General features: G+C 47.6%; 1 protein-coding gene across 1 annotated transcript in view; it reads right to left on the bottom strand.

Moving 5' to 3' along the window:
* Positions 1-1,041: 1,041 nt before the first annotated feature.
* The window catches only part of ttll12 (tubulin tyrosine ligase like 12), a 39,990-nt gene continuing 14,714 nt past the window's right edge, over positions 1,042-26,317 (bottom strand). Inside the window, exons 7-14 of the mRNA XM_033037610.1 lie at positions 25,502-25,618; positions 23,217-23,411; positions 20,186-20,297; positions 18,902-19,056; positions 16,156-16,237; positions 9,891-9,959; positions 5,686-5,824; positions 1,042-1,740 (exon numbers count right to left, since the gene is read on the bottom strand). Of these exons, the coding sequence (XP_032893501.1) occupies positions 1,589-1,740; positions 5,686-5,824; positions 9,891-9,959; positions 16,156-16,237; positions 18,902-19,056; positions 20,186-20,297; positions 23,217-23,411; positions 25,502-25,618 (1,021 nt within the window). The 3' untranslated portion in view covers positions 1,042-1,588. The remainder of the gene's footprint in view (positions 1,741-5,685; positions 5,825-9,890; positions 9,960-16,155; positions 16,238-18,901; positions 19,057-20,185; positions 20,298-23,216; positions 23,412-25,501; positions 25,619-26,317) is intronic.

Genomic DNA, 26,317 nt, shown 5'->3' with positions numbered 1-26,317 from the left:
TTGAAAAGTACAGAATTGTGAAAGGCTTGGATAGAGTGGATGTGGAGAGGATGCTTCCACTAGTGGGAGAGTCTAGGACTAGAGGTCATAGAATTAAAGGACGTTCTTTTAAGAAGATGACGAGGAATTTCTATTGTTGGAAGGTGATGAATCTGTGGAATTCTTTGCCAGAAGGTTGTGGAAGCCATGTCGGTGGATATATTTAAGGCAGAGATAGATTGTTGATTAGTGCGGATGTCAGGGGTTGTGGGGAGAAGGCAGGAGAATGGGGTTGAGAGGGAAAGATAGATCAGCTACGATTGAATGGCGGAGTAGTCTTGATGGGCCGAATGGCCTAATTCTTCTCCGAGAACTTATCTTCTTCTTCTTCCAGCGTATGGCGTGCACAGCCTAAAGTTGTAAGACAACTTGTTCTGTTTGATCTTCTGTTTGTGCACCCCAGGTTGATTGCATTCCTCGAAACAGGGTGGACCACGTGAAGGTTGCAATCTCCAACCCCCTAGAACTTATGAACATAAGAGGCATTTAGCCAGCCGTTTACAGAGGCAAGGCTTAGAAGGATAGGGTCACAATGCATATGATTTGGGATTAGTGCAGTTGGGCAAAAGGTTTGGCATGGATTTGGTGGGCTGAAGGGCCTGTTCCTGAGTTGTAAAACCTCATGACACGACCAACACAATATCCCTGATACAGTAACTGGTCCTTAGTCACCACTCATGACGAACCAATCTTTGAAGAATTAGCTTGCAAGCCTGACCATGGAAAAGGGTCTCGACCCGAAACGTCCCCTGTTCCTCCTCACCAGAGATGCTGTCGAACCTGAAGATTGACACAAAATGCTGGAGTAACTCAGCGGGACAGGCAGCATCTCTGGAGAGAAGGAATGGGTGACGTTGCAGTTCGAGACCCTTCTCCAGACCTGCTGACTTACTATAGCTTTTTGTGTCTGTCATCGGTTTAAACAAGAATCTGCAGTTCCTTCCTACACATGAAACATTTCTGTTCTTCAACATTTAATCCTGGGAAGAAACCACGCAAATCACCAATGCAAGATTCTTTATTTAATGCGAGATTGTCAAACCACCTGTAAATCATGACCGTCCCATAAAGGGCTTTTATTCCCCACGAAAGGCACTGTGATAGAAGTTGAAAATAGGCTTAAACTCAAATTCCAACGATGTGAAAGGTGTTAATGTGCAGGATTTTAATGGTTAATTATTAATGTTTTGTGTGTCATTGCTAACTGTCACTGTATGTCATGTTGTCACTTGCGGGCGGAGCAGCAAGGCAAATTCCTTGTATGTGAATACTTGGCCAATAAACTTATTAGTTCATTCAATTTCTAGATGCCTGACATCTGTATCTTCCTACTTGTACGGGTGTCCGGGGTGAAGGCAGGAGAAGGGGGTTGAGAGGGAATGATAAGATCAGCCACGATGAATGGCGGGGTAGTCCCGATGGGCCGAATGGCCCAATTCTGCCCCCGTTACTTGGTGCCGTCTTTCACCTGCCGACCGGTTTCCCGCCTCAAAGCTGCAAGTTCTCCCGAGAATGTGCGCCGTGCGGTCGGGGACAATTGCGAACGGGATCAGCTCAAGAGAGTGACGTTGTGCCCGGCCTCCTCCTCCAGGAACAGCACGCTGAACACGTCGTTGAAAAAGCTAGGGTGATACTTGCAAGCTCGCACGCAGTCGGGGTTGTAGTTCACCTCCAGAATCTGAGGCTGCATGATCCGCCTTCCTGGAAAACAAACACACCCGCTTGTTGAAACGTCACCCATTCCTCTCCTCCAGTGATGCTGCCTGACCCGCAGAGTTACACCAGCATTTTGTGCCTATTTTAAGCATGAATATTGATTTCTCTAACCATATAAAAATTTACAGCACGGAAAAAGGCCATCTCGGCCCTTCTAGTCCGTGCCGAACACTTACTCTCACCTAGTCCCATCTACCTGCACTCAGACCATAACCCTCCATTCCTTTCCCGTCCATATGCCTATCCAATTTATTTTTAAATGATAAAAACAAGCCTGCCTTCACCACTTCCTCTGGAAGCTCATTCCACACAGCTACCACTCTCTGAGTAAAGAAGTTCCCCCTCATGTTGCCCCTAAACCTTTGTCCCTTAATTCTCAAATCATGTCCTCTTGTTTGAAGCTTCCCTACTCTCAATGGCAAAAGTTTATCCACGTCAACTCTGTCTATTCCTCTCATCATTTCAAAGACCTCTCTCAAGTCCCCCCTTAACCTTCTGTGCTCCAAAGAATAAAGACCTATCTTGTTCAACCTTTCTCTAACTTCAAGTAACCCTTGCTTTCCCCCTCCATTCCTCCCCTCACCCTAATTCTCAGACTTGTTTCACTGTCCTCCTGATTAATTTTACTGATTGTCTTCCGCCACAGTGAAGAATGCGGTGGTGGATCTTTGTGTTAAATTCGATTGTGTATTGTGTGTTTTTTTCCAAGTGTATCGCTGCTGGCAAATTCATTTCACTGCACCTTCGGGTGCACGTGAAGAATAAACTTTGACTTTGTATGCATCGTTGTCATCTTCCTCTCAGCCAACGATGTACCAGTCAACATTTTCTGCAACACATTCATAGCAAAAGGATTTGATTCATAGCAAAAGGATTTGATTCATAGCAAAAGGATTTGAGTATAGGAGCAGGGAGGTTCTACTGCAGTTGTACAGGGTCTTGGTGAGACCACACCTGGAGTATTGCGTACAGTTTTGGTCTCCAAATCTGAGGAAGGACATTATTGCCATAGAGGGAGTGCAGAGAAGGTTCACCAGACTGATTCCTGGGATGTCAGGACTGTCTTATGAAGAAAGACTGGATAGACTTGGTTTATACTCTCTAGAATTTAGGAGATTGAGAGGGGATCTTATAGAAACGTACAAAATTCTTAAGGGGTTGGAGAGGCTAGATGCAGGAAGATTGCTCCCGATGTTGGGGAAGTCCAGGACAAGGGGTCACAGCTTAAGGATAAGGGGGAAATCCTTTAAAACCGAGATGAGAAGAACTTTTTTCACACAGAGAGTGGTAAATCTCTGGAACTCCCTGCCACAGAGGGTAGTCGAGGCCAGTTCATTGGCTATATTTAAGAGGGAGTTAGATGTGGCCCTTGTGGCTAAGGGGATCAGAGGGTATGGAGAGAAGGCAGGTACGGGATACTGAGTTGGATGATCAGCCATGATCATATTGAATGGCGGTGCAGGCTCGAAGGGCCGAATGGCCTACTCCTGCACCTAATTTCTATGTTTCTATGTTTTTCCTTGACCATCACCTGCTTTGATCTGTTGTTTTCACACCTAACCCTTCCATATCTCTAGTCTTCCTCTGCTCTGCCTCTCAGTCTGAATAAGGGTTTCGACCCGAAAAGTCACCCATTCCTTCTCTCCGGAGATGCTGCCTGTCCCGCTGAGTTACTCCAGCATTTTGTGTCTAAAATCTGTTTGTTATGCAGCCTTAAAGAATCAAATTGACAAATACATTTTAGGAGAGGCCACAACACTTTAGACTTTAGAGATACAGCGCGGAAATAGGCTCTTCGGCCCACCAAGCCCCCCCGGCGACCAGCGATCGCCCCGCACACTAACCTACGAACATTAGGAATGCCTTTACAACTTACCGAAGCCAATTAGTCTACAAACCTTTACGTCTTTGGAGTGCAGGAGGAATTGGGAGCACCCGGAGAAAACCTACCGGGTCAGAGGGAGAACGTACAAACTCCATGCAGACAGCACCCGTGGTCAGGGTCGAACCGGGGTCTCTGGCGCTGTGAGGCAGCAACTTACTGCCCAATCTCGTGGGATAAATTGTCCCTGAGGTGTACATAATCAAATCTGGGGGAATAAATAAGGAATGGTGCAGGATTTATGAAAATGGGTGTTGGCGATGGTTGGGCTGGAAGAAACATAGAAAATAGGTGCAGGAGGAGGATATTTGGCCCTTCGAGCCTGCACCGGAGGGCCTTCTCAATGCTGCATGCTTATCTATTCTAGGGATGCTGCCTCTGGTCTTAGCTGTGACGACAAAAGGCCTCGAGAAAGAACACCTGGTATTTGGTATCTTAAAAGTAAACACGGGCGTCACGGTGGCCCAGCGGTAGAGCTACTGCCTTACAGCGCTAGAGTCTCCGTACAGTATCTGTGTAGTTTGTACCTTCTCCCCGTGATCGCATGGGGTTTCTCCGAGATTTTCGGTTTCCTCCCACACAAAGGACAAGGAAAAAGGACATTTATTGTCACATACACCAATTGGTGCAGTGAAATTTGAGTTACCATGCAGCACACAAATGAGATAAATACAACACCACAGAATTTAAGATAAAACATAAAAACATCCCCCCACAGCGGAATCAACGTTTCCCACTGTGAGGGAAGGCAACAAAGTTTCTTGGTCCTCCAAAATATTCCAAATGGAATTTAAACTGGAGGTGGTGGAGGGAGGACTTAAGCCAGAAAGGGTTATTGGGAAGAAGGAGCTACTTTAAATTTAGTTGCATCTGGTTGGGTAACTATAGTTGGGTGGAGATTATTCCATGCTTTAATTGTGCGGGGGAAGAACGAATTGCTGTATACATCTGTCTTTGTAGCTGGGATCACAAATTGGATCGAATGCCCTCGTCTGCTCCTAATTGGTTTGCGGTTGGTGTAGGTCTTGTAATGTATGTAAGGTGACCATTTAACATTTTGTAAAAACAGGTCAAATGGTGAGCTTCACGTCTGTCTTGGAGAGGGTTCCACCCCAGAGATTTCAGAAGTTTGGTGACACTCGCTTCTCTCTCATAGGTGTTAGTAACAAATCGAGCGGCCTGTCTTTGGACACGTTCGATGGAAGAAAAGTTCAGTCATCTTCCCCTCGTTCACCCCGTGGTTGGGGCCTAAGAGGCCTCCGCAGTCGCCGCAACGGCGGCCCGATGTTTCAGGCCCTCTCGCCGGGATGATCGGACGATCGGAGCTCCGGCGTCGGAACGGAAGAACACTCTCAGCGGCTCGGAGTTTCCGAATCGGCCGCTTCCTACCGGAGACCGCGGCTTCCGAAGTCCACAAGCCGAGCCGGGCGGAGCTCCAACACTAGCGAAAGATCCCAGGCCTCCGCGATGTTAAAGTCAGCACTGCCAGAAGCTCTGCAAACCACAGCTCCACGGTGTTAAAGTCGGCAGGCCCAACACTCCGGAGCTCCAACACGGCGATCCCCGGCAAGGCATCGCCCGCTCCGCGATGGTAATTCAGTGCTACGCCGCTGCTGAAGCTCTGGCCGGTCTCCGGCAGGAAAGGCCGCGCCAATCCAGTTGGTAGGCTGCGAGGGGGGGGGGGGGGGGGGCGAATATGCGGCTCAGAGAAAAGACACATCCTCGACCAGGTTGTGACTGGGAAACGGTTTCCCCCATCCCCTCCCCACCTCCCACATAAAAAAAGACTAAAAGACCTCCAAAAACAAACGTTTAGACAAACTAAAAATAATAAAAAGGATGAAAGGACAGACAGTTGCTGGCGAGGCTGCCACACTCGATCAAAGACGTGCAGGTCGGTGTAAATGTAATTGGTTCGGTGTAAATGTAAATGGTCCCCTCGTTCGTGTAGGATAGTGTTGGTGTGCAGGGATCGCTGGTTGGTGCGGACTCGGTGGGCCGAAGGGCCCGTATTCCGCGCTGTATCTCCCAACGCAAACTAAACCTACCATCATCATCAGCGTCCCATTTCAGCATGAGGTCGACGGCATAGATTGCCCGGGATGACGGGTAGTTGCAGATCCCAGAGGGGGCAGGTTTAGCCGTGGCCACTTGAAATAGCTCAACAAACGATTTGTATATCTCCTCCTGCAGCCAAAGTGACAATGAAGCAAATAACACAATTAGAAAATACAACATAACACAATATAAACTGTGACAGGGGGCCCTTGCATCATTCAGCCTGGAGAAGGTGGAGGTTTCATTCACATTCAACAACCCAAAGCCCCCGACCACAGTTGGACAAAGGAGGAAGATGACTGAACTGTATTGCCTTCCATCACAGTGAGGAATGTCGATTCCACTGTGGTGGAAGTTTATGTTAAACTTTATATTATGTGCTGAGTGTATTTTTTGCTTTTTACTTAGTATGGCTGTATGATACATCCACAATAATCCCAATAGCAAAGAAATCAGATGTGGCCTGCCTAAATGATTACCGCCCTGTCCCCGAGTAATGAAAGGTACACAAAAATGCTGGAGAAACTCAGCGGGTGCAGCAGCATCTATGGAGCGAAGGAAATAGGCAACGTTTCGGGCCAAAACCCTTCTTCAGACTGATGGGGGGTGGGGGCAGGGATAAGAAAGGAAAAAGGAGGAGGAGCCAGAGGGCTGAGGGAGAGATAGGAAGGGGAGGAGACAGCAAGGGCTAACAAAATTGGGAGAATTCAATGTTCATGCCCCCAGGATGCAGACTCCCCAAGCGGAATATGAGGTGCTGTTCCTCCAATTTCCAGTGGTGCTCGTTCTGGCCATGGAGGAGGCCCAGGACAGAGAGGTCGGATTCGGAGTGGGAGGGGGAGTTGAAGTGCTGAGCCACCGGGAGGTCAGGTTGGTTAATGCGGACCGAGCGGAGGTGTTCGGCGAAACGATCGCCCAAACTCCGCTTGGTCTCACCGATGTAGATCAGCTGACATCTAGAGCAGCGGATGCAATAGATGAGGTTGGTGGAGATGCAGGTGAACCTCTGTCGCACCTGGAACGACTGCTTGGGTCCTTAAATGGAGTCGAGGGGGGAGGGGGCATCTGCAGTTCCTTCTTAAACCCTATAGTAATGAAGTGCTTTGAACGCATGGTTAAACCTCACATTACTGCCAGCCTCCCCTCATCGTTCGACCCCCTCCAGTTCGCCTATCGCCCCAACCGCTCTACAGAAGTTGCCATCTCTACCACGTTGCACACAGTACTCTCATCTGGAAAACAAAAAGACCTACGCCAGAATCCTGTACATTGACTTCAGCTCAGCTTTTAACACCATCATCCCACAGAGACTTGTGGAGAAACTAACCCTGCTGGGCCTCAACACCACCCTGTGTCACTGGATCCTGGACTTTCTGGACCACAGTCTGTCCGCAGTGTTGGCACGAACACTTCAGGCTCGATCACGCTGAGCACCGGCTCCCCTCAAGGCTGTGTGCTCAGCCCGCTGCTGTTCACACTGCTAACACACGACTGTGCTGCCAGATTCAGGGACAACAAGATTATTAAATTTGCAGATGACACCACCGTGGTGGGACTCATCAGTGGAGAGGATGAAACAATGTACAGGGAGGAAGTGAAACAACTAGTGGACCGGTGCGGCAACTTAGAATTAAACGTCGACAAAACCAAGGAGATGATTGTCGACTTCAGGAGGACACAGCCCAAACACACACCCCTCAACATCAGTGGCACCACGGTGGAGAGAGTGGAGAGCATAAAGTTCCTCAGAGTGCAAATCACAGACAGTCTCACCTGGTCCAGGAACAACACTGGGATTGTCAAACGGGCCCATCAGCGACTGCACTACCTGAGGAAACTCAACCAGGCCTCACTCCCCACCAACATCCTCAGGACTTTCTACAGGGGCACGGTGGAGTCTGTACTCACGTACTGCATGAACACGTGGTACTCCAACTGCGACTGCTCGGACAGGAAGGCTCTGCAGAGGGTAGTGAGGGGAGCAGAGAGGATCATTGGCGTTTCCCTACAAGAACTGTTCCAGAGCCGCTGTCTGAAAAAAGCTCTGAGAATAGCTAAGGACAAACTGCACCCCCTCCACACACACACCTGGATCTCCTGCCATCAGGCAAGAGATATCGAAGCATCAAAGTCCGGACAACCAGACTGCTAAACAGCTTCCTACCACAGGCTGTGAGGCTGCTAAACAGTCACTCCACCTGATTCGGCTGCTTTTTGCACTGACAATCTGGCACTGGCCACTTGAATCAGCTGCCCTGGACAATTTATGACTGTTCTTACTTGTATTTTAATGTTGCTGTTTTTTACCTGCACTTTTTTCCCCCACTATTCCTACTGTTTTTTTTATCAGGACCCGGGTTGTTTTTACTTATGTGTGAAATGTTTAAGTTTTATGTGTGATGCTCTGGTAATCCCTGGGAAACGTCTTCTCATTTTGCACTGTACAACTGCTGCTTTGCAAGATGACTAATAAAGGTTCACAAAAATGCTGGAGAAACTCAGCGGGAGCGAAACGTTGCCTATTTCCTTTGCTCCATAGATGCTGCTGCACCCGCTGAGTTTCTCCAGCATTTTTGTGTACCTTCGATTTTCCAGTATCTGCAGTTCCTTCTTAAAGAATAATACAGGTTGATTGATTGATTGATTGATTGCTTGATTGATTGATGGATGGTTTCACTATACCTCAATTGGTACGTTTGGCAATTAAATTGAATCTTGAATCTTGCAATGTAATGTGCAATTGATTGCACCTCCCTTCCTCTTTGCAAGCTGCGGACCTGCTCGTACATGAATAACGCCATATTTCATTAAAATACTTTTAAAAAACAAGTTCTAATTGGATTGAATTGAATTGAATACATTTCATTAGCCAAGAATGTACACACACAAGGAATTTGCCTTAGTGCTTTGCTCGCAAGTAACAACACGATATACGGTAGACAATTAAAAATAAAGCATGATAATTTAAACAAGCACTGTAAATCTAAACTAACGTCCGCAGCTCCCAAAGTGAGGTCTCGTTTCCACTGTCCCCCTGATTAAATCTTCCTGATTGTCTGCTTCGTTGTCACCTTCCCCTCATCCAACAATGATCTCTTCTACATTTTCCTTTAAACTTTGTCCCCTTTGATCTCTCACTTTCACACCTTGCCCTCCCATATCTCTCTGCCTCTCTCTCCCCTGACTCCCGGTCTGAAGAAGGGTCTCGACCCGAAACGTCACCCATCCCTTTCCCTCCAAGAGATGCCGCCTGCCCCGCTGAGCTACTCCAGCATTTTGTGTGTCCCTCTTCGAGAGCTTGATCTCAATCTGTTCTGCGACAAACTGCTCGGGTCCGACTTTTAGAGTAAAAAAACCCTTTCACGGCTTGTCCTTAGATCGACGGCTCGATTTCCTCCTCCTGGGGGTAAACAAGCCAGCAATCAAGATGAAGAACAACTTCCCTGGTAAGAAGCTGCTCTTTGATGGTTCCCCGGCCAATGCATACAGTGGAGTTTTAATTGGATGCAGGAATAATGCAGACTTGTGCACTCAGTCAGATACCATCAGTAGCAGTGATCATTAGAGTGGGGTGCCCGCCTGCCAAACTGCACGACAATCGGCCAAACTGACACGTGTCCCTTTCAAAGCCAAAGCAAGCGACTGCAATTAAGCAGGTAAACGGCAATCAAATCTTAATCAATCACCAATTTAATGAGCGTTTGGTTCTTATCAAATTAATTGCACCATCCAGATGAGATCAGAGCCAACTTGCAATAATCTATCTACCTCCCTTACAATGTTTAAACGACAAACTGCAGATGCTGGTTTAATACTGAAAAGGACACAAAATGCTGGAGCAACCTAGCGGGCCAGGCAGCATCTCTGGAGAAAGGCAATAGGTGACTTTTCGGGTCGAGGCCCTGCTTCAGACTCAGACAGGCGATGTTTCGGGTCAGGATCCTTGACTCGATCCGAAACGTCACCTATACATGTTCTCCAGAGATGCTGCTTGACCCGCTGAGTTACTCCAGTAATTTGTGTTTTGTTTTTTGTAAACAAGCATCTGCGATTCCTTGTGTCTGCATGGCATTTCATACGTTGGCAATCAGCAGTTTAAATGGCTTTTACTGCAACCAAAACACCACAAATCCATTTAAGAAACAGGGTACTGTAAAAAAGACTCGTGGGAAAGTATATAAGCACTAAAACTTACCTGTACACCAGCCCAGGAATACTTGGGGTACTGCTTCTCAAACATTGGTATGAAGTCATCGTAGTGGATCTGTGAATAATTAGCCAGGTATACAGGTACAATGAGCAGAAACACATTGATATTGTGGAGAGATTTTTAGTTATAAGGGATTTACATTCACGAAATAAGTGCAATCTCACTAACTTAAAACAAAATTATTTGGTAAACTTTGATCAACTTTCATGCTTTGCGTCTGAAGAAGGGCCCTGACCTGAGACGTCGTTCATTCCGTCTCTCCAGAGATGCTGCCTGTCCCGCAGAGTTACTCCAGCATTTTGTGTCTGTCTTCAGTTTAAACCAAGTCCGATCAAGGATAGTCCGAGGGTCACCGCTGAGGCCGACGGTAGTTCAGGACTGCTCTCCAGTTGTGGTAGGATGGTTCAGTTGCACTTTCATTAAAAACCCCGTACAGCAAGGAACATCAAAGATAGACACTAAAAGCTGGAGTAACTCAATAGACAATAGGTGCAGGAGTAGGCCATTCGGCCCTTCGAGCCAGCACCGCCATTCAATGTGATCACGGCTGATCATCCACAATCAGTACCCCGTTCCTGCCTTCTCCCCATATCCCCTGACTCCACTATCTTTAAGAGCCCTATCTAGCTCTCTCTTGAAAGTATCCAGAGAACCGGCCTCCACTGCCCTCTGAGGCAGAGAATTCCACAGACTCACAACTCTCTGTGAGAAAAAGTGTTTCCTCGTCTCCGTTCTAAATGGCTTACATTCTTAAACTGTGACCCCTGGTTCTTGACTCTCCCAACATCGGGAACATGTTTCCTGCCTCTAGCGTGTCCAAACCCTTAATAATCTTATATGTTTCAATGAGATTCCCTCTCATCCTTCTAAATTCCAGAGTGTACAAGCCCAGCCGCTCCATTCTTTCAGCATTTGACAGTCCCGCCTTCCCGGGAATTAACCTTGTAAACCTACGCTGCACTCCCTCAATAGCAAGAATGTCCTTCCTCAAATTTGGGACCAAAACTGCTCACAATATTCCAGGTGTGGTCTCACTAGGGCTCTGTACAACTGTAGAAGGACCTCTTTGCTCCTGTACTCAACTCCTCTTGTTATAAAGGCCAACATGCTATTCGCTTTCTTCACTGCCTGCTGTACCTGCATGCTTACTTTCATTGACTGACGAACAAGGATCCCCAGATCCCGTTGTATTTCCCCTTTTCCGAACTTGACACCATTTAGATAGTAATCTGCCTTCCTGTTTTTGCTACCAAAGTGGATAACCTCACATTTATCCACATTAAACTACATCTACAATCCATCTGTCCACTCACCCAACCTGTCCAAGTCAGCCATTCTCATAGCATCCTACTCACAGTTCACACTGCGGGCCAGGCAGCATCTCTGGAGAAAAGGAATAGGTGACATTTCGGATCGGGACCCTTCTTCAGACTGAGAGTCAGGGGAGAGGGAACCGAGATGCGAAAAGGTGCGAGGAATGTTTAGCTCCAATCCTTTAGTAAAATTAAACATGAGACTTGTTCAACACACATGCTAAGCCTTCCCGAACCAAATTAAAGTATCACTATTCAGTTCAGATTAGTTTAATGTTACGTGTACATAGGCATAATGAAAAGCTTTTAGTTGCATGCTAACCAGTCAGCGGAACGACAAAACATGATTACAATCAACCCATTTACAGTGTGGACACATGATAAGGGAATTATTCGCAGTTATAGCAAGACATTTCTGTCACCCACTCCTGGGAGACCTAGGGCTAAGTACATCAGTAGATCCCACCCCCCGTCCCTCCCCCACAGTCATTGTACTAGTTTCAAAGATAGACACAAAAAGCTGGAGTGACTCAGCAGGACAGGCAGCATCTCAGGGGAGAAGGAATGGGTGACGTTTTGGGTCGAGACCCTTCTTCAGACTGTAGTTCAGCCTCAGTACTGGTTTCAAAGCCATCTTGTTGAGTTGCATTGTCCGTAACACGTTTTCACCTAGCTCACAGCTAACAATGGCCTGTTTCCTTTATCATTGGTCCTTTTTTGCATATCTTTCATTGCATATCTTATCATTGTTTTGCATATCTTACCATTGTTTTGCATATCTTATCATTGTTCCGTTTTTCTCACTCTCGTTTTCCTTTCTCTGTGCCCCACCCCGGACTCTTCAAACTCTCCGTCTGAAGAAGGATCTCGTCTCAAAACGTCACCTATTATTTTTCTCCAGTGAGACTGCCTGACCCGCTGAGTTACTCCAGCTTTATGTGTCTGTGTTCAGGTTTAAACCAGCATCTGCAGTTCCTTCCTGCACATTAGTAGCATTCCTTGATAAGATAATAAACAGCAGGGGGGGGATTGAGGTTTGTGCAGTCAGGCAGTATAGCGATTGACCAAGGGCATCGCGTCTCCATATCTTCGGAATGCCAATAAAACAGGTAAAGGCCCTGCAATGAAAAACAGTGGCAGAGGCAGCAAGGGTCACAGGTTTGACCTGGTGGAAAGGCAGGCGGATTGGACAGCTTAAACTCAGGGGATGTTTGGGACTGGGTCAAACATTGTTCCACAGGCTGTGCGGGTAAAGTATAAAAGGCCAGTCTTTCACAGCAAATGCCCGCAGAATAACGAGAAAGGGAAACTCGGTGAGCTGGGCGAAGACTGCAGGAGTTTGCGTACACAGTATGCAGGTGAATCGGTGGAATTCATTGCCACAGGAGGCTGTGGAGGCCAAGTCAGTGGATATTTCTACGGCAGAGATAGATAGATTCTTGATTAGAACGGGTGTCAGGGATTATGGGGAGAAGATAGGAGAATAGGATTAGGAGGGAGAGATAGATCGGCCATAATGGAATGGCGGAGTAGACTTGATGGGCCAAATGTTCTAATTCAGCTCCTATCACTTATGACATAACCAACATGCTGAGGGATGCACTGAAGCTCGGTGCTGCCAACACCAAGGCTCTGTGGGGGAGGACCACAGTCTAGGGTCCTTCCGCTGTTGGACATTGAGGGGCAGAGTGTGGTGGAGACGCCCGTTAAACAAGGGAAGGGACTTCACGCCAGGGGGCCATATGAGCGGCAAGGGAGTGGGGTAGAGTTGTGTAGACACATTGAGTGTATGTACAGCCTCCGAGAATGTCAGAAGAAATCTTTGCACAGGAACGTTTTTTTTTTTCTTACACTGAATAAAGTTTATTAATTTAAAAATAAAAGGGGGAAGGCTACATGCCAAGCACGTGGGCACTAAGTGCCAACACCTGCTGAGGTTCTACCTGTCCCCGGTGTTGTGAAGGATGGGCCTGGCGCAGATGCCATGCAATGTGCCGGCCAGCTGGACATTGCCGCACCCTCTGTCGTTCGTGGCAAGGGTCTACCGAACCAATACCTTTGACCACAAGTCCATCGGGCAGGGGTCAGCACAGAACGTCCTGCAGGCACTGCATGGAATGTCCTTCCTAATTTGAGGAAGGACATTCTTGCTATTGAGGGAATGCAGCGTAGGTTTACCAGGTTAATTCCCGGGATGGCTGGACTGTCATATGCTCAGAGAATGGAGCAGCTGGGCTTGTACACTCTGGAGTTTAGAAGGATGAGAGGGAAATCTCATTGAAACATATAAGATTGTTAAGGGCTTGGACACACTAGAGGCAGGAAACATGTTCCCGATGTTGGGGGAGTCCAGAACCAGGGGCACAGTTTAAGAATAAGGAGTAAGCCATTTGGAACGGAGACGAGGAAACACTTTTCTCACAGAGAGTGGTGAGTCTGTGGAATTCTCTGCCTCAGAGGGCGGTGGAGGCAGGTTCTCTGGATGCTTTCAAGAGAGAGCTAGATAGGGCTCTTAAAAATAGCGGAGTTAGGGGATATGGGGAGAAGGCAGGAACGGGGTACTGATTGGGGATGATCAGCCATGATCCCATTGAATGGCGGTGCTGGCTCGAAGGGCCAAATGGCCTACTCCTGCACCTATTGTCTATTGTCTTTTGACTCCATGGATCCGGCGGCGTGGTTCCCAGAGCAGACTGCCCAGCTTGTCTGGCGAAATGCCTCATCGCCAGAACTCACCAACAAGCACCAAGACCTGGCTTGGCTGGCGGTGAGGGGGGGGGGGGCCCTCCCAGTCAGATCCTTCCTGCACCGTCGGAACCTCACTACCAGCGCACGCGGCCCTCGGGACGGCTGCTATGGAGAGGAGATGGTTGCCCAACTCTTTGCAGAGTGTGGACTCTGTGATTTACGGACTGTTCCCAGGGACACATTCAGAGACTGACATCGAGTGCTGCTGGAAGGTCATCAACTCGATGAAAGACGCGTTTTGGTCGGCCCAAAACCCGTCGGTCTCCCAGCAGAGCGGGATGCCCGTCGGGGAATCTTGCCGACTGGCACGCTGCAGGAGTACGTGCTGAGCGACGCGCTGAAGCTCGGTGCAGCCAACGCCAAGGCTCTGTGGGGGGAGGACCACAGTCTAGGGTGCTTCCAAGCAAAATTGTCCCCAGTATGTAGGATGGTGCTAGTGTACAGGGTGATCGCTGGTAACCGCGGACTCGATGGGCTGAATGGCCCGTTTCCGAGCTGTACCTCTGAAGCCCAAAATGTTTTTGTTTTTTTAAATCACACCAGAGTTTAAAAAGTTGGATGTTCTCCCCTTTAGACATTTTCAGTGTAACTGATTCATTATATATTTTCAGGACTGTACAACAGTCTTTCTTCAATCACTGCAAGCAGCTGCAAGCAGCAGGCGCCCCGGGCTGAGATCCAGCGCAGGACAATCACTGCAACCAGTAGCTTTGCTTTCATAACGACATTGATTGTACATTATTGGAGGTGGGTGGGGCGGGGGGGAACTTTGCATAAAGACAGATTTCTGCGTCAGATCCTCTGCGAGAGAGGAGCAGCCGTCAACAGAAACCACGACTCATTCGCAACCAGCAACTGCACAGGCACGGTGGCGCAGCGGTAGTGTTGCTGCCTCACAGCGCCAGAGACCCGGGTTTGATCCCGACTACGGTCGCTGTCTGTATGGAGTTTGCACGTTGTCCCTGTGACGGCGTGCGTTTTCTCCGGGTGCTCCGGTTTCCTCCCACACGCCAAAGACGTACAGGTTTGTAAGTTAATTGGCTTTGATTAAATTATAAATTGTCCCCAGGGTGATAGTGCTGGTGTACGGGGTGGTCGCTGGTCAGCCTGGGCTTGATGGACCGAAGGGCCTGTTTCCACACTGTATCACTAAACCACTGGGGAAGATTTAGAGTGATATACATTGTGGAACTAGGCCTTTTGGCCCACCCCGAGCACACGCTGACCATCAATCGCCCATATCGCCCATTAAGCGCCTTGAGTATTAGAAAGGCGCTATATAAATCCCATCCATTATTATTATTATTATATCAAATCAGTTCGATGTTATCCCACTTTCCACACATTCCTGGCAATTGACAGAGGCCAGATATCCGATAAGCCTGCACGTCTTTGGGATATGAGAAGGAAACTGGAGTACCTGGAGGAAACCCACGCTGTAACTTGTTGGCTTGTACATGCTAGAATTCAGTAGATTGAGGGGGGATCTTATAGAAACTTACAAAATTCTTAAGGGGTTGGACAGGCTAGATGCAGGAAGTTTATTCCCGATGTTGGGGAAGTCCAGAACAAGGGGTCACAGTTTAAGGATAAGGGGGAAATCTTTTAGGACCGAGATGAGAAAATCATTTTTTACACAGAGAGTGGTGAATCTGTGGAATTCTCTGCCACAGAAGGTAGTTGAGGCCAGTTCGTTGGCTATATTTAAGAGGGAGTTAGATGTGGCCCTTGTGGCTAAAGGGATCAGGGGGTATGGAGAGAAGGCAGGGATGGGATACTGAGTTGGATGATCAGCCATGATCATATCGAATGGCGGTGCAGGCTCGAAGGGCCGAATGGCCTACTCCTGCACCTATTTTCTATGTTTCTATGTAACAGAGAGAATGTGCAAACTCCACACAGACAGCACTGGTAATCAGGATCGAACCTGGATTTCTGACGCTGCCAGGCGGCAGCTCTACCGCTGTGTCACCCCAATAAGATGTCAAGGCCGGGGAGCCCGAACACACTTAGCTGCACAAGCAAGAATCACACGCATAAGCTGCCTGGGACAAGGTACAGACTGCACCGACCATGCGGGCGGGAACTTAGTGGAGAGGGAAGAAGGCGGAGGAAATTTGAAGAAAAACCCAAAAATAAAAAAGCCCAAACCACACAATGAACGCGAAAAATCAAAAACAACTTCTTGCCTGCTTCAGCGGAATTCCATCGGCGTAGTTCATGACTGTGAAATGCTTTTGAGTGTCATCGAGATGATCCAAGGAGAAAGGCCTGGAAAATTAGAAGGAAAATATCAAAATATTTTATTACTGTCCCTGACACAATGCACCCTGAGCACAGAATGGAAAATTCAAACAGCAGAGGACAGCACTTTAGGGTGTGACAGGGGTAAAGTTTAAAGAAGATGGGATTAGCACGGGTGTCAGAGGTTATGGGGAGAAAGCAGGAGAATGGGGTTAGGAGGAAGAGATAGATCAGCCATGATTGAATGGCGGAGTAGACTCGATGAGCCGAATGGTCTAATTCAGCTCCTATCACTTATGACCTTAAGTGCAGAGCAGGTTTTGTGTTTACATGCCTGGAAGACACGGCCAGGGTTGGTGGAAGCAGAGACGATAGTGGCAGTTCAGAGAACGTTGGACAGGCACATGGATATGCAGGGAATGGGGGCATTTGGATTATGTGCAGGCAGATAAGAGTTGGTCTCTGCACCATGTTCGGCACAGACATTGTGGGCCGAAGGGCCTGTTCTTGTGCTGTACTCTTCTATTTGTAGGAAGGAACTGCAGATGCTGGTTTAAACCGAAGATAGACACAAACAGCTGGAGTAACTCAGCGGGACAGGCTGCATCTCTGGAGAGAAGGAATGGGTGACGTTTCGGGTCGAGACACTTCTTCAGTCCAACCCACTTAAGGGGTTGGACAGGTTAGATGCAGGAAGATTGTTCCCGATGTTGGGGAAGTCCAGAACAAGGGGTCACAGTTTAAGGATAAGGGGGAAATCTTTTAGGACCGAGATGAGGAAAACATTTTTCACACAGAGAGTGGTGAATCTGTGGAATTCTCTGCCACAGAAGGTAGTTGAGGCCAGTTCATTGGCTATATTTAAGAGGGAGTTAGATGTGGCCCTTGTGGTTAAAGGGATCAGGGAGTATGGAGAGAAGGCAGGTACAGGATACCGAGTTGGATGATCAGCCATGATCATATTGAATGGCGGTGCAGGCTCGAAGGGCCGAATGGCCTACTCCTGCACCTATTTTCTATGTTTCAGGCTGGTTAGGGATGTGGGAAACGAGAGATATAGACGACAATGTAGAGAGATAGAGAAGAATGAATGAAAGATATGCAAAAAAAGTAAAGATGACAATAAAAACAGGCCGTGACTCTCATGCACCTTATGCTGCCTGTCCCACTGAGTTACTCCAGCTTTTTGTGTCTATCTTCTGTACTCTTCTGTGTTCTACCACCATTACTGAGAGACTATTTCAGACCTCTTGGCAGGAAACCATTAGGCTGCTGAGTTGGCGATTAGTAGTTCCAGCACCCATCACTTACAAAAATGGAGCAAACACGATTTCCTATTTTTTCGTCATATGATTATAATTGAAATAATTTTAAAAAATTTAAACTTTACTAAAAAAACCTTGACACGCAGTCTATCATCAAACATGCAAATACAAGTGATGAGCATGCAATTTAATTGAAGGCATATTTTTCCCTCCCATTAGTTTATCCCCAATTTGAAAGAAAATAACCAAGTCCCCAACATGTAATCAGCTCACCAGATTGTGCATCAATTTAGAAATCTATCATTCTTTATTTTTTTTGAAAGAAAGAACAATGACATTTTTTTTTTGGCTTCACCAACAGCAACTGGGTACATTTGTGACACAGTAATGGAGTTGTAACTGAGTTGGGAAAGCTGGGAATGCACTGCCTGGGGTGGTAGTGGAGGCAGATACGATAGTGGTGTTTAGGAAAGTTAGATTTAGCTCATAGGGCTAAAGGAATCAAGGGATATGGGGGAGAAAGCAGGAACAGGGCACTGATTTTGGATGATTAGCCATGATCATATTGAATGGCGGTGATGGCTCGAAGGGCTGAATGGCCTACTCCTTCTATCATGTATTGGCAGATGAGATCAGCTTAACTCGGCATCATGTTCGGCACGGACTTATGGGCTGAAGGGCCCGTTCCTGTGCTATACAGTTCTATTTGTAGGAAGGAACTGCAGATGCCGGTCTACACCGAAGATGTACACAAAGTGCTAGAGTTACTCAGCGGGTCAGGCAGCATCCCTGGAGAGAAGGAATAGGCGATGTTTCGGGATGAGAACCTTCTTCAGGCTGAGAGTCAGCGGAGAGGGAAACTAGAGGTAAGAAAAGGTACAAGGAACAAATGAATGAAAGGTACGAAAAGAACAAATCGAAGCCAGTCTGAAGAAGTGTCTCGACCCGAAACATCACCCATTCCTTCTCTGGAGAGAGGGAATGGGTGACGTTTCGGGTCGAGACACTTCTTCAGAGTTGCTGCCTGTCCCGCTGAGTTACTCCAGCATTTCGTGTCGATCCGTACTGTTGTGTTAAGTTCTATGCATAAAGCAGGCAAAAAGCAAGTTCACGGTGGTGCAGCGGTAGGGTTGATGCCTCACAGCGCAGGAGACCAGGGTTTGATCCCGACTACAGGTGCTTGTCTGTACGGAGTTTGTACGTTCTCCCCGTGACCTGCGTGGGTTTTCTCCGAGATCTTCGGTTTCCTCCCACACTCCAAAGATGTACAGGTATGTAGGTTAATTGGCTTGGTGTGTGTGTGTAAATTGTCCCCAATGTGTGTAGTATGGTGTTAATGTGCGGGGATCGCTGGTCGGCGCGGACTCGGTGGGACGAAGGGCCTGTTCCCGCGCTGTATCTCTAAACTTAACGAAAGCCTTTATACCTGTTGGAAAAGCGGAGCCAGAATACATTGTACGCATACAGCTCCAACGGTTGGACTGAATGGAGGAGGATAATGTAGCGAATGTCAAATTTAACGAGCCCTTCTATGTCATCTCTCTCAAATAGCACCGGGTTTTCGATATACTTGCAAACCACCTGCAGATACATAACAAAGAATATAAAACCAGCATAAAACCACCTTTTGTTATCACCTGCTGTTATCATTCAACTGAACTATCCTACCACAATTAGACAGTGGTCCTGAACCACTATCATTGGAGGCCCTCAGACTATATTTGATCAGATCTATCCACTTTTATCTCCCTCTATCATGTATCTGAACACTGTGGAGGCTCGATTGTAATCATGTGTTGCCTTTCCGCTGACTGGCTAGCACGCAACAAAGGCTTTTCACTGCACCTCGGTACAATAAACTAAACGTTGCTAAGATATTATTCAGGAGTTAAGGGTGCAGTAGTCAGTTAATACAGCAACGCAGTGGTAAAGTTGCTGCCGCACAGCACGGAAGCCCAGGTTCGATCCTGACTATGGGTGCTGTCTGTACGGAGTTTGTACGTAATCCTATACAGGAGAAAAGGCTGGGTTTTTTTCCTCATGTTGTTATGGTGATGGAGCTACACGGCACGGAAACAGGCCCTTCGGCCCACCATGTCCATGCAAGCCAAGTTGGCATATTGGGCTAGTTCCATTTTCCTGCATTTGGCCCATTGCCTTCTAAATTCAAGGCGATGTAAAGCGCCTTGAGTATTAGAAAGGCGCTATATAAATCCCATCCATTATTATTATTATTAAACCTTTCTGGTGATCCAGGATTGAATGTCAAACATACAGCAACAAAAAAAACTTGAAATAAACACAAACCAGGATAAAAAATATAATCCATCATAGCGCCCAAGGCACCAAGGGCGTAGCGGTAGTTGCTGCCTTACAGCGCCAGAGATCCGGGTTCAATACCAACTACGAGTGCTGTCTGTACAGAGTTTGCACGTTCTCCCCGTGACCTGTGTGGGTTTTCTCCGAGATCTTTGGTTTCCTCCAACAATCCAAAGACGTGCAGGTTTGTAGGTTAATTGTCCTGTGTGTGTGTGGGTCGGGTAGTGTTAATGTGCGGGGATCGCTGGTCGGCGCAGACTCGGTGGGCCGAAGGGCCCTTTTCCGCGCTGTATCTCTAAACACCACAACAGTCCCTGCCCACCGACCTATACTGGGGGATCCTGCAAGTAACTTCATTTGATCGTTATTTACCAGGCCAGGTCTAACCAACCTTGGGAGTACTTTCTCTTTGGCGAATGATGTAGTTGAGGTTGTTCGTAACGTGCGTGTCCAGTCCTCGAGCCAAGTTCCAGGGTTTGCAGATCCAGTGATTGTCCTCGCCTCTGAGAAACAATATAGAACAAATTCTTAGTAAAAAAAAAAAAAACTCCAACCAAATGCAAATTGGAGGAGCAGCACCGCATATTTCACTAGGGCAGCGTATGACCTAGCAGAATTTTGATTAACTTCCAGTGACCTTTGCATCCCCTCTCTCCCCTACCCTAGTCGGCGTTTAACAGTTTCACTGTCGTTCTGTTGAGTTTCATTTCTTGTATGCCTCGTTCTCACCTTCCCCACAGCCAACAATGGATCATTGTGGGCTCTACCTTTCCTCCATCATCGCTGCTCTTTGCATATCTTTCTTTCATTTGCTCTGTGTGCCTTCTATATCTCTCATTTCCCATCTCCCCCCGACTCTCAGTCTGAAGAAGGGTTTCGGCCCGAAACTTCACCAGTAGAGGAACAGGTGCCTGGCCCGCTGAGTTCTTCCAGCTTTTTGTGTCTAACTCCAACCCTCGCCTGCCACCAGGTGAACAATGTCTGAAGTGCTAGTTGAGGGGAAAATATTATCCTTCCTGATGGTGCACTGATCTACTGCTTTCAGATTGTTCACACCTAAACACAAGTTTCATAAAAAGCTGTGATGTTCTGCCTTGGGTGTGAGAACAGGTTAATATAGTAAGTAAGTACGTTTATTGGCCAAGTATTCACATACAAGGAATTTGCATTGGTGCTCCGCCCACAAGTTACAACATGACATACAGTGACAGTTACAAATGACTCAGAATACACTAAACATTAATACTAATAAAACATTAATGATAAAACACCATTGATCAAGCATGTGAACCAACAAAATACCAGATCAAAGGGAGGCTACAGATTTTTGGCTGTTGAGTAGAGCAACTACTCGTGGATAAAAACTGTTTTTATGTCTGGCTGTGGCAGCTTTGACAGTCCGGAGTCGCCTTCCAGAGGGAAATGATTCAAAGAGTTTGTGGCCAGGGTGAGAGGGGTCAGAGATGATCTTGCCCGCTCGCTTCTTGGCCCTTGCAGTATACAGTTCATCAATGGAGGGAAGGTTGCAGCCAATAACCTTCTCTGCTGATCGGACGATTCGCTGCAGCCTCCAGGTGTCGTGCTTGGTTGGTTAGCCAAACCAGACCATGATGGAGAAGGTGAGGACAGACTCTACGATGGCCGTGTAGAAATGGACCATCAGTTCAGTTTACCTTAGAGATACAGCGTGGAAACAGGTCCTTCAGCCCACATTGACGATTGATAACCTATAGTTTAGTTTAATTTAGAGATACAGCGCAGAAAAAGGCCCTTCCTCCGCCGAGTCCACACCGACCAGCGATCCCAACACACTAACACTATCCTACACACACGAGGGACAATTTACAATTATATCAAGCCAATTAACATACAAAGTTGTACGTCTTTGGAGTGCGAGAGGAAAACGGAGATTCCGAAGACAACCCACGCAGGTCACGGGGAGAAGGTACAAACTCAGTACAGACAGCGCCCTTTGCAATTTGTTCATTCCACACCGCTAGAGCACCATTCATAATTCTGGTGCAGTGAATTTAAACCGACAAGTGAAATAGAGGATACGACAGTATTTTCAGGAATACAAATAACAGATAGACAGCAGGGTCAGTGGTGGCTGCAAAAAAAAGAGACAAAGTGCTGGAGTAACTGTGCGGGTCAGGCAGCATCTCTGGAGAACGTAGATTGGTGATGTTTCAGGGTCAAGACCACATTTCAGACCCTGGAGAGTAGCAGGAATCACAGAGAGGGGATCAGTGAGAGAGGGTCTCACAGAACCTGTCAGAGAGAGGTAGAGAATATATTCAAAGTCGCCATCCCTGTGAAGTTTCTGCGCTGGAGCAGTGAAATATAGCAACTGGGAAGTGCAGATACTGGTGTGTGGGAAGGAACTGCACATGCTGGTTTACACTGAAGATAGTCACAAAACTGAGAACTCAGCGGCTCAGGCAGCATCTCTGGAGAAAAGAAATAGGTGACGTTTCGGGTGGAGATCCTTCTTCAGACTGAGGGGCAGATTCTGGTTCCTTGTTGTTGTTGTAGAGGCTATGCAGAGAAGAACCGTGAGCAACTGGAAATTAAAAACTCTGAAATAGAACCAATTTAAAAGGAACAGCAAAATTTAAGTGCAATATAAGTGTGATGTTGCTGAAATGCAGTCAGGAAATCAATCGAAACTTCAAGCAACAGCGACATACACAGCCAGACATTGGGCGACATGGTGGCACAACTGTAAAAAGATTGACAAAGTACAAATTCTTAAGACCATACAAAGCTTTAATTTAACGTCTGATGGGTGTGGACCTAGAGACCCAGAGGCTGGGGCGGAAAACTCGGGGGGGGGGTGGGGCCAGAGGGGACACGTCTCCCCCATGTTTTGAGAGGTGGGCGACATCCCTGCCAGGTTAACCTGCCTGGACTTGCGGGAAATATGGCCAGCGCGGAGATGCAGCGGGTGGTTAGTAGTTAACCCGGCGGGACAGGCACAGTTGAGCTGCATTTAACGCTGGATTGAGCCTCCGAAGCCTCGCGTGCATGTGTGAGTGTGCACATGGCCGCCAAAAAATTGTGTCCCCTGTCCCCTCCATGTTTTGATAGTGAGTTCCGTTCTTGCCCAGAGGCAACAGTTTGACATTTGAATACACCAGCAGCACACACAAAGAAATACCAGAAAACCGGGGTTAATATACCTTCAGCCATCTCCATATATGGAGTTGTTTTTCACTCTATGCCAAAAGCCAGTCATCCCAATGGCATCCTCTGGCCCCTTCTTATCTGATTAATCTCTTCAATTTACATTTAAAAAACTTGTAAGAGAGCTGAGAACTATTCAACTTAAGTAAAAAAAAAACCTCGGTGGGCAGAAGGGCCTGATTCCGCGCTGTATCTCTAAATTTTGCTGAGAATTCAAAACCTTGTGCGTTGCCCACCTGTCTTGACGTTGCTGGTAACAGCTGACAAACTGAGGCAGCTCGGTGCAAAGGTTATAGGTCATCGGCAGCCATTTTGGACCATCCACACCTCCCGCCCGCCGAGCCACAGCAGCCAAACAGTCTTTCACCGTCACCAGGTTTTCACATGGGAACTGATTCACCAGGACACGGGGCCTCTGCTCACTCAGAGTCCTGCAAAGGGTTCAAACACATTTAGTTTAGTTTAGAGATACAGCGCAGGAAACAGGCCTCACCGTGACCTCACCGACCAGCGGCCCTCCGCACACAAGTTTCATGTCATCCCACTTTTGTACCCACTGCACGTCGAATCCACAATTTGCAGTGGCCAATCAACCTACAAATCTTTGGGATGTGGGAGGAAACCGGAGCGCCCGGAGGAAACCACAGTGAGGGGGTCACAGGGAGAACGTGCAAACTCCGCACAGGCATCCCCTGAAGTCAGGATTGAACCGGGGCGTTTGGTGCTGCGAGGCCTAATATGTCAGAAACGGAACCAGTATCAATGCCTATTTGGTCTTTTGTCAGAACCACCAGGAGCTCGCAGTACATCGGATACACTACAGATCTACCTCGGCACCAAATCCCCCCACAACCCCCCCCCCTCCCATATCAACTCCTGTTTGTCAGCTATAAAAACCTGGATGCAACATAATTTCCTCAAACTCAACAGCGATAAGACAGAATTCCTCCTCATAGGCTCCAAAGCCACACTCAGCAAAATCAATAACCCCACTCTCATCATCGACGGCACCACTGTCTCCCCATCTCCCCAGGCCCGCAACCTTGGCGTGATCTTTGATTCCACCCTCTCCCTTGAGCCTCACATCCGCCATGTCATTAAAACCTCCTTCTTCCATCTCCGCAACATCGCCAAACTCAGACCCTCTCTCACACCTCCCGCTGCTGAAAGACTCATCCATGCCTTCACCTCCTCCCGACTGGACTACTGCAACTCACTTCTCCTTGGCATCATCTCCACCTACATCAACCGACTCCAACTGGTCCAGAACGCAGCCGCCCGACTCATCACCCACACCAAATCCTGGCATCACATCACTCCAGTCCTCAAACAACTTCACTGGCTTCCCATCTCCCACCGGATCAACTACAAAATCCTGATCCTCACCTACAAAGCCCTCCACCATCTGGCCCCCCCATATCTCACTGACCTCCTCTCCCCCTACCAACCCTCATGGTCCCTCAGATCCACATCAGCCGGTCTCCTCTCCATCCACAAGTCCAACCTCCGCAGTTTTGGGGGCAGAGCCTTCTCCAGGGCAGCTCCCAGGCTCTGGAACTCCCTCCCCCAACTGATCCGCAATTCCGTGTCCCTCACCATCTTCCAGTCCCGCCTCAAGACCCATCTCTTCACCTCTGCCTATGCTTAGCCCCACGTCCCCCTCCCTTTTCATATGTGCATTAATTGCCTCATATTGTGTTTTGTATTGAATTCTGTCTTTACTTTGTGTACTAGTCATGTCTCTACTATTTATTTCATTCCCCTTACATGTTTTTCCTCTACCTGCTAAATTTTTGTAAGGTGTCCTTGAGACTCTTGAAAGGCGCCCATAAATAAAATGTATTATTATTATTATTATTATTACATGGAAATGACTTGAGACAGGCAGGAAGTTATAACATAGTATAGAGCCCAAGAACAGGCCATTCGGCCCACAATGTCTGTGCCGAACATGTTGCCAAGAACGATTCTTATCTGGCTGCTGGCCCCATAGCAGAAGCGTCCATTTTGCTGGAAAACTGGAAACTGGAAGTATCCTGAGCTAATTCTGCTACCACCATCACCTATTGTAACAAGTGTTGGCTCCCACTGATCGTCGCCGGAAGCTTGCGTCCTTTTCAGGACGGACGATGACAGCGATGTCAACATTTGTAACATGATGGACTCGAAAGAAGAAAGAGGCCTGGCTGCTCATAATCCAAATGGGCATCCATCCCATGCAAGCCCATGTGCCTATCTAAAAACCTCTTAAATGAAGGACTGAAGTAGAGTCTCGATCCAAAACATCACATATTCCTTCTCTCCAGAGATGCTGCCTGTCCCACTGAGTTACTCCAGCGTTTTGTGTCTATCTTCTTTCCAATGAACTTTTTGGGAATCCTACAACTGCACTCCCAAGTCCCTTCGCCCCTCCGATTTCTGAATCCTCTCCCCGTTATCAGTTCAACTTTCCCCCCTTTGATGCACTGAAAGCTGAATTTTGACGTCATTCATTTCGTCCGCAAATTCTCGTGTCACTGACCTGTAGTCTTTGAAATGATTGTACAAGTAAAGAATATCGGCCTCCTCTTCATCTTCCGTCAAGGCAAAGCGGGGGCCATCCAGATTCTCCACCACTTGCTTAATATCCGAGTAAACCCTGAATGAAAAACACGGATGTTAGATGACGAGAGGGCACAGGCTCAGAATTAAAGGACGTTCTTTTGGGAAGGAGATGAGTAGGAATTTCTTTAGTCAGAGGATGGTGAATCTGTGGAATTCTTTGCCACAGAAGGCTGCGGAGGCCAAGTCAATGGATATATTTAAGGCAGAGATAAATAGATTCTTGATTATAGACAATAGACGATAGACGCAGGAGTAGGCCATTTGGCCCTTCGAGCCAGCACCGCCATTCAATGTGATCGTGGCTGATCATCCCCAATCAGTACCCCGTGCCTGCCTTCTCCCCATATCCCCTGAATCCGCTATCTTTGAGAGCCCTATCTAGCTCTCTCTTGAAAGTATCCAGAGAACCGGCCTCAACCACCCTCTGAAGCAGAGAATTCCACAGACTCACAACTCTCTGTGAGAAAAGCGTTTCCTCGTCTCCGTTCTAAATTGCTTAGCCCTTATTCTTAAACTGTGGCCCCTGGTTCTGGACTCCCCCAACATCGGGAACATGTTTCCTGCCTCCAGCGTGTCCAAACCATTAACAATCTTATATGTTTCAATAAGATGCCCTCTCATCCTTCTAAACTCCAGTGTGTACATGCCCAGCCGCTCCATTCTCTCAGCATATGACAGTCCCGCCATCCCAGGAATTAACCTTGTAAGCCTGCGCTGCACTCCCTCAATAGCA

This window comes from Amblyraja radiata, chromosome 19 (assembly GCF_010909765.2).
Source record: "Amblyraja radiata isolate CabotCenter1 chromosome 19, sAmbRad1.1.pri, whole genome shotgun sequence".
In the NCBI taxonomy this organism is placed as follows: Eukaryota; Metazoa; Chordata; class Chondrichthyes; order Rajiformes; family Rajidae; genus Amblyraja; species Amblyraja radiata.
Note: the sequence above shows the minus strand (reverse complement) of the source record. Positions and strands in the feature narration are given on the sequence as shown.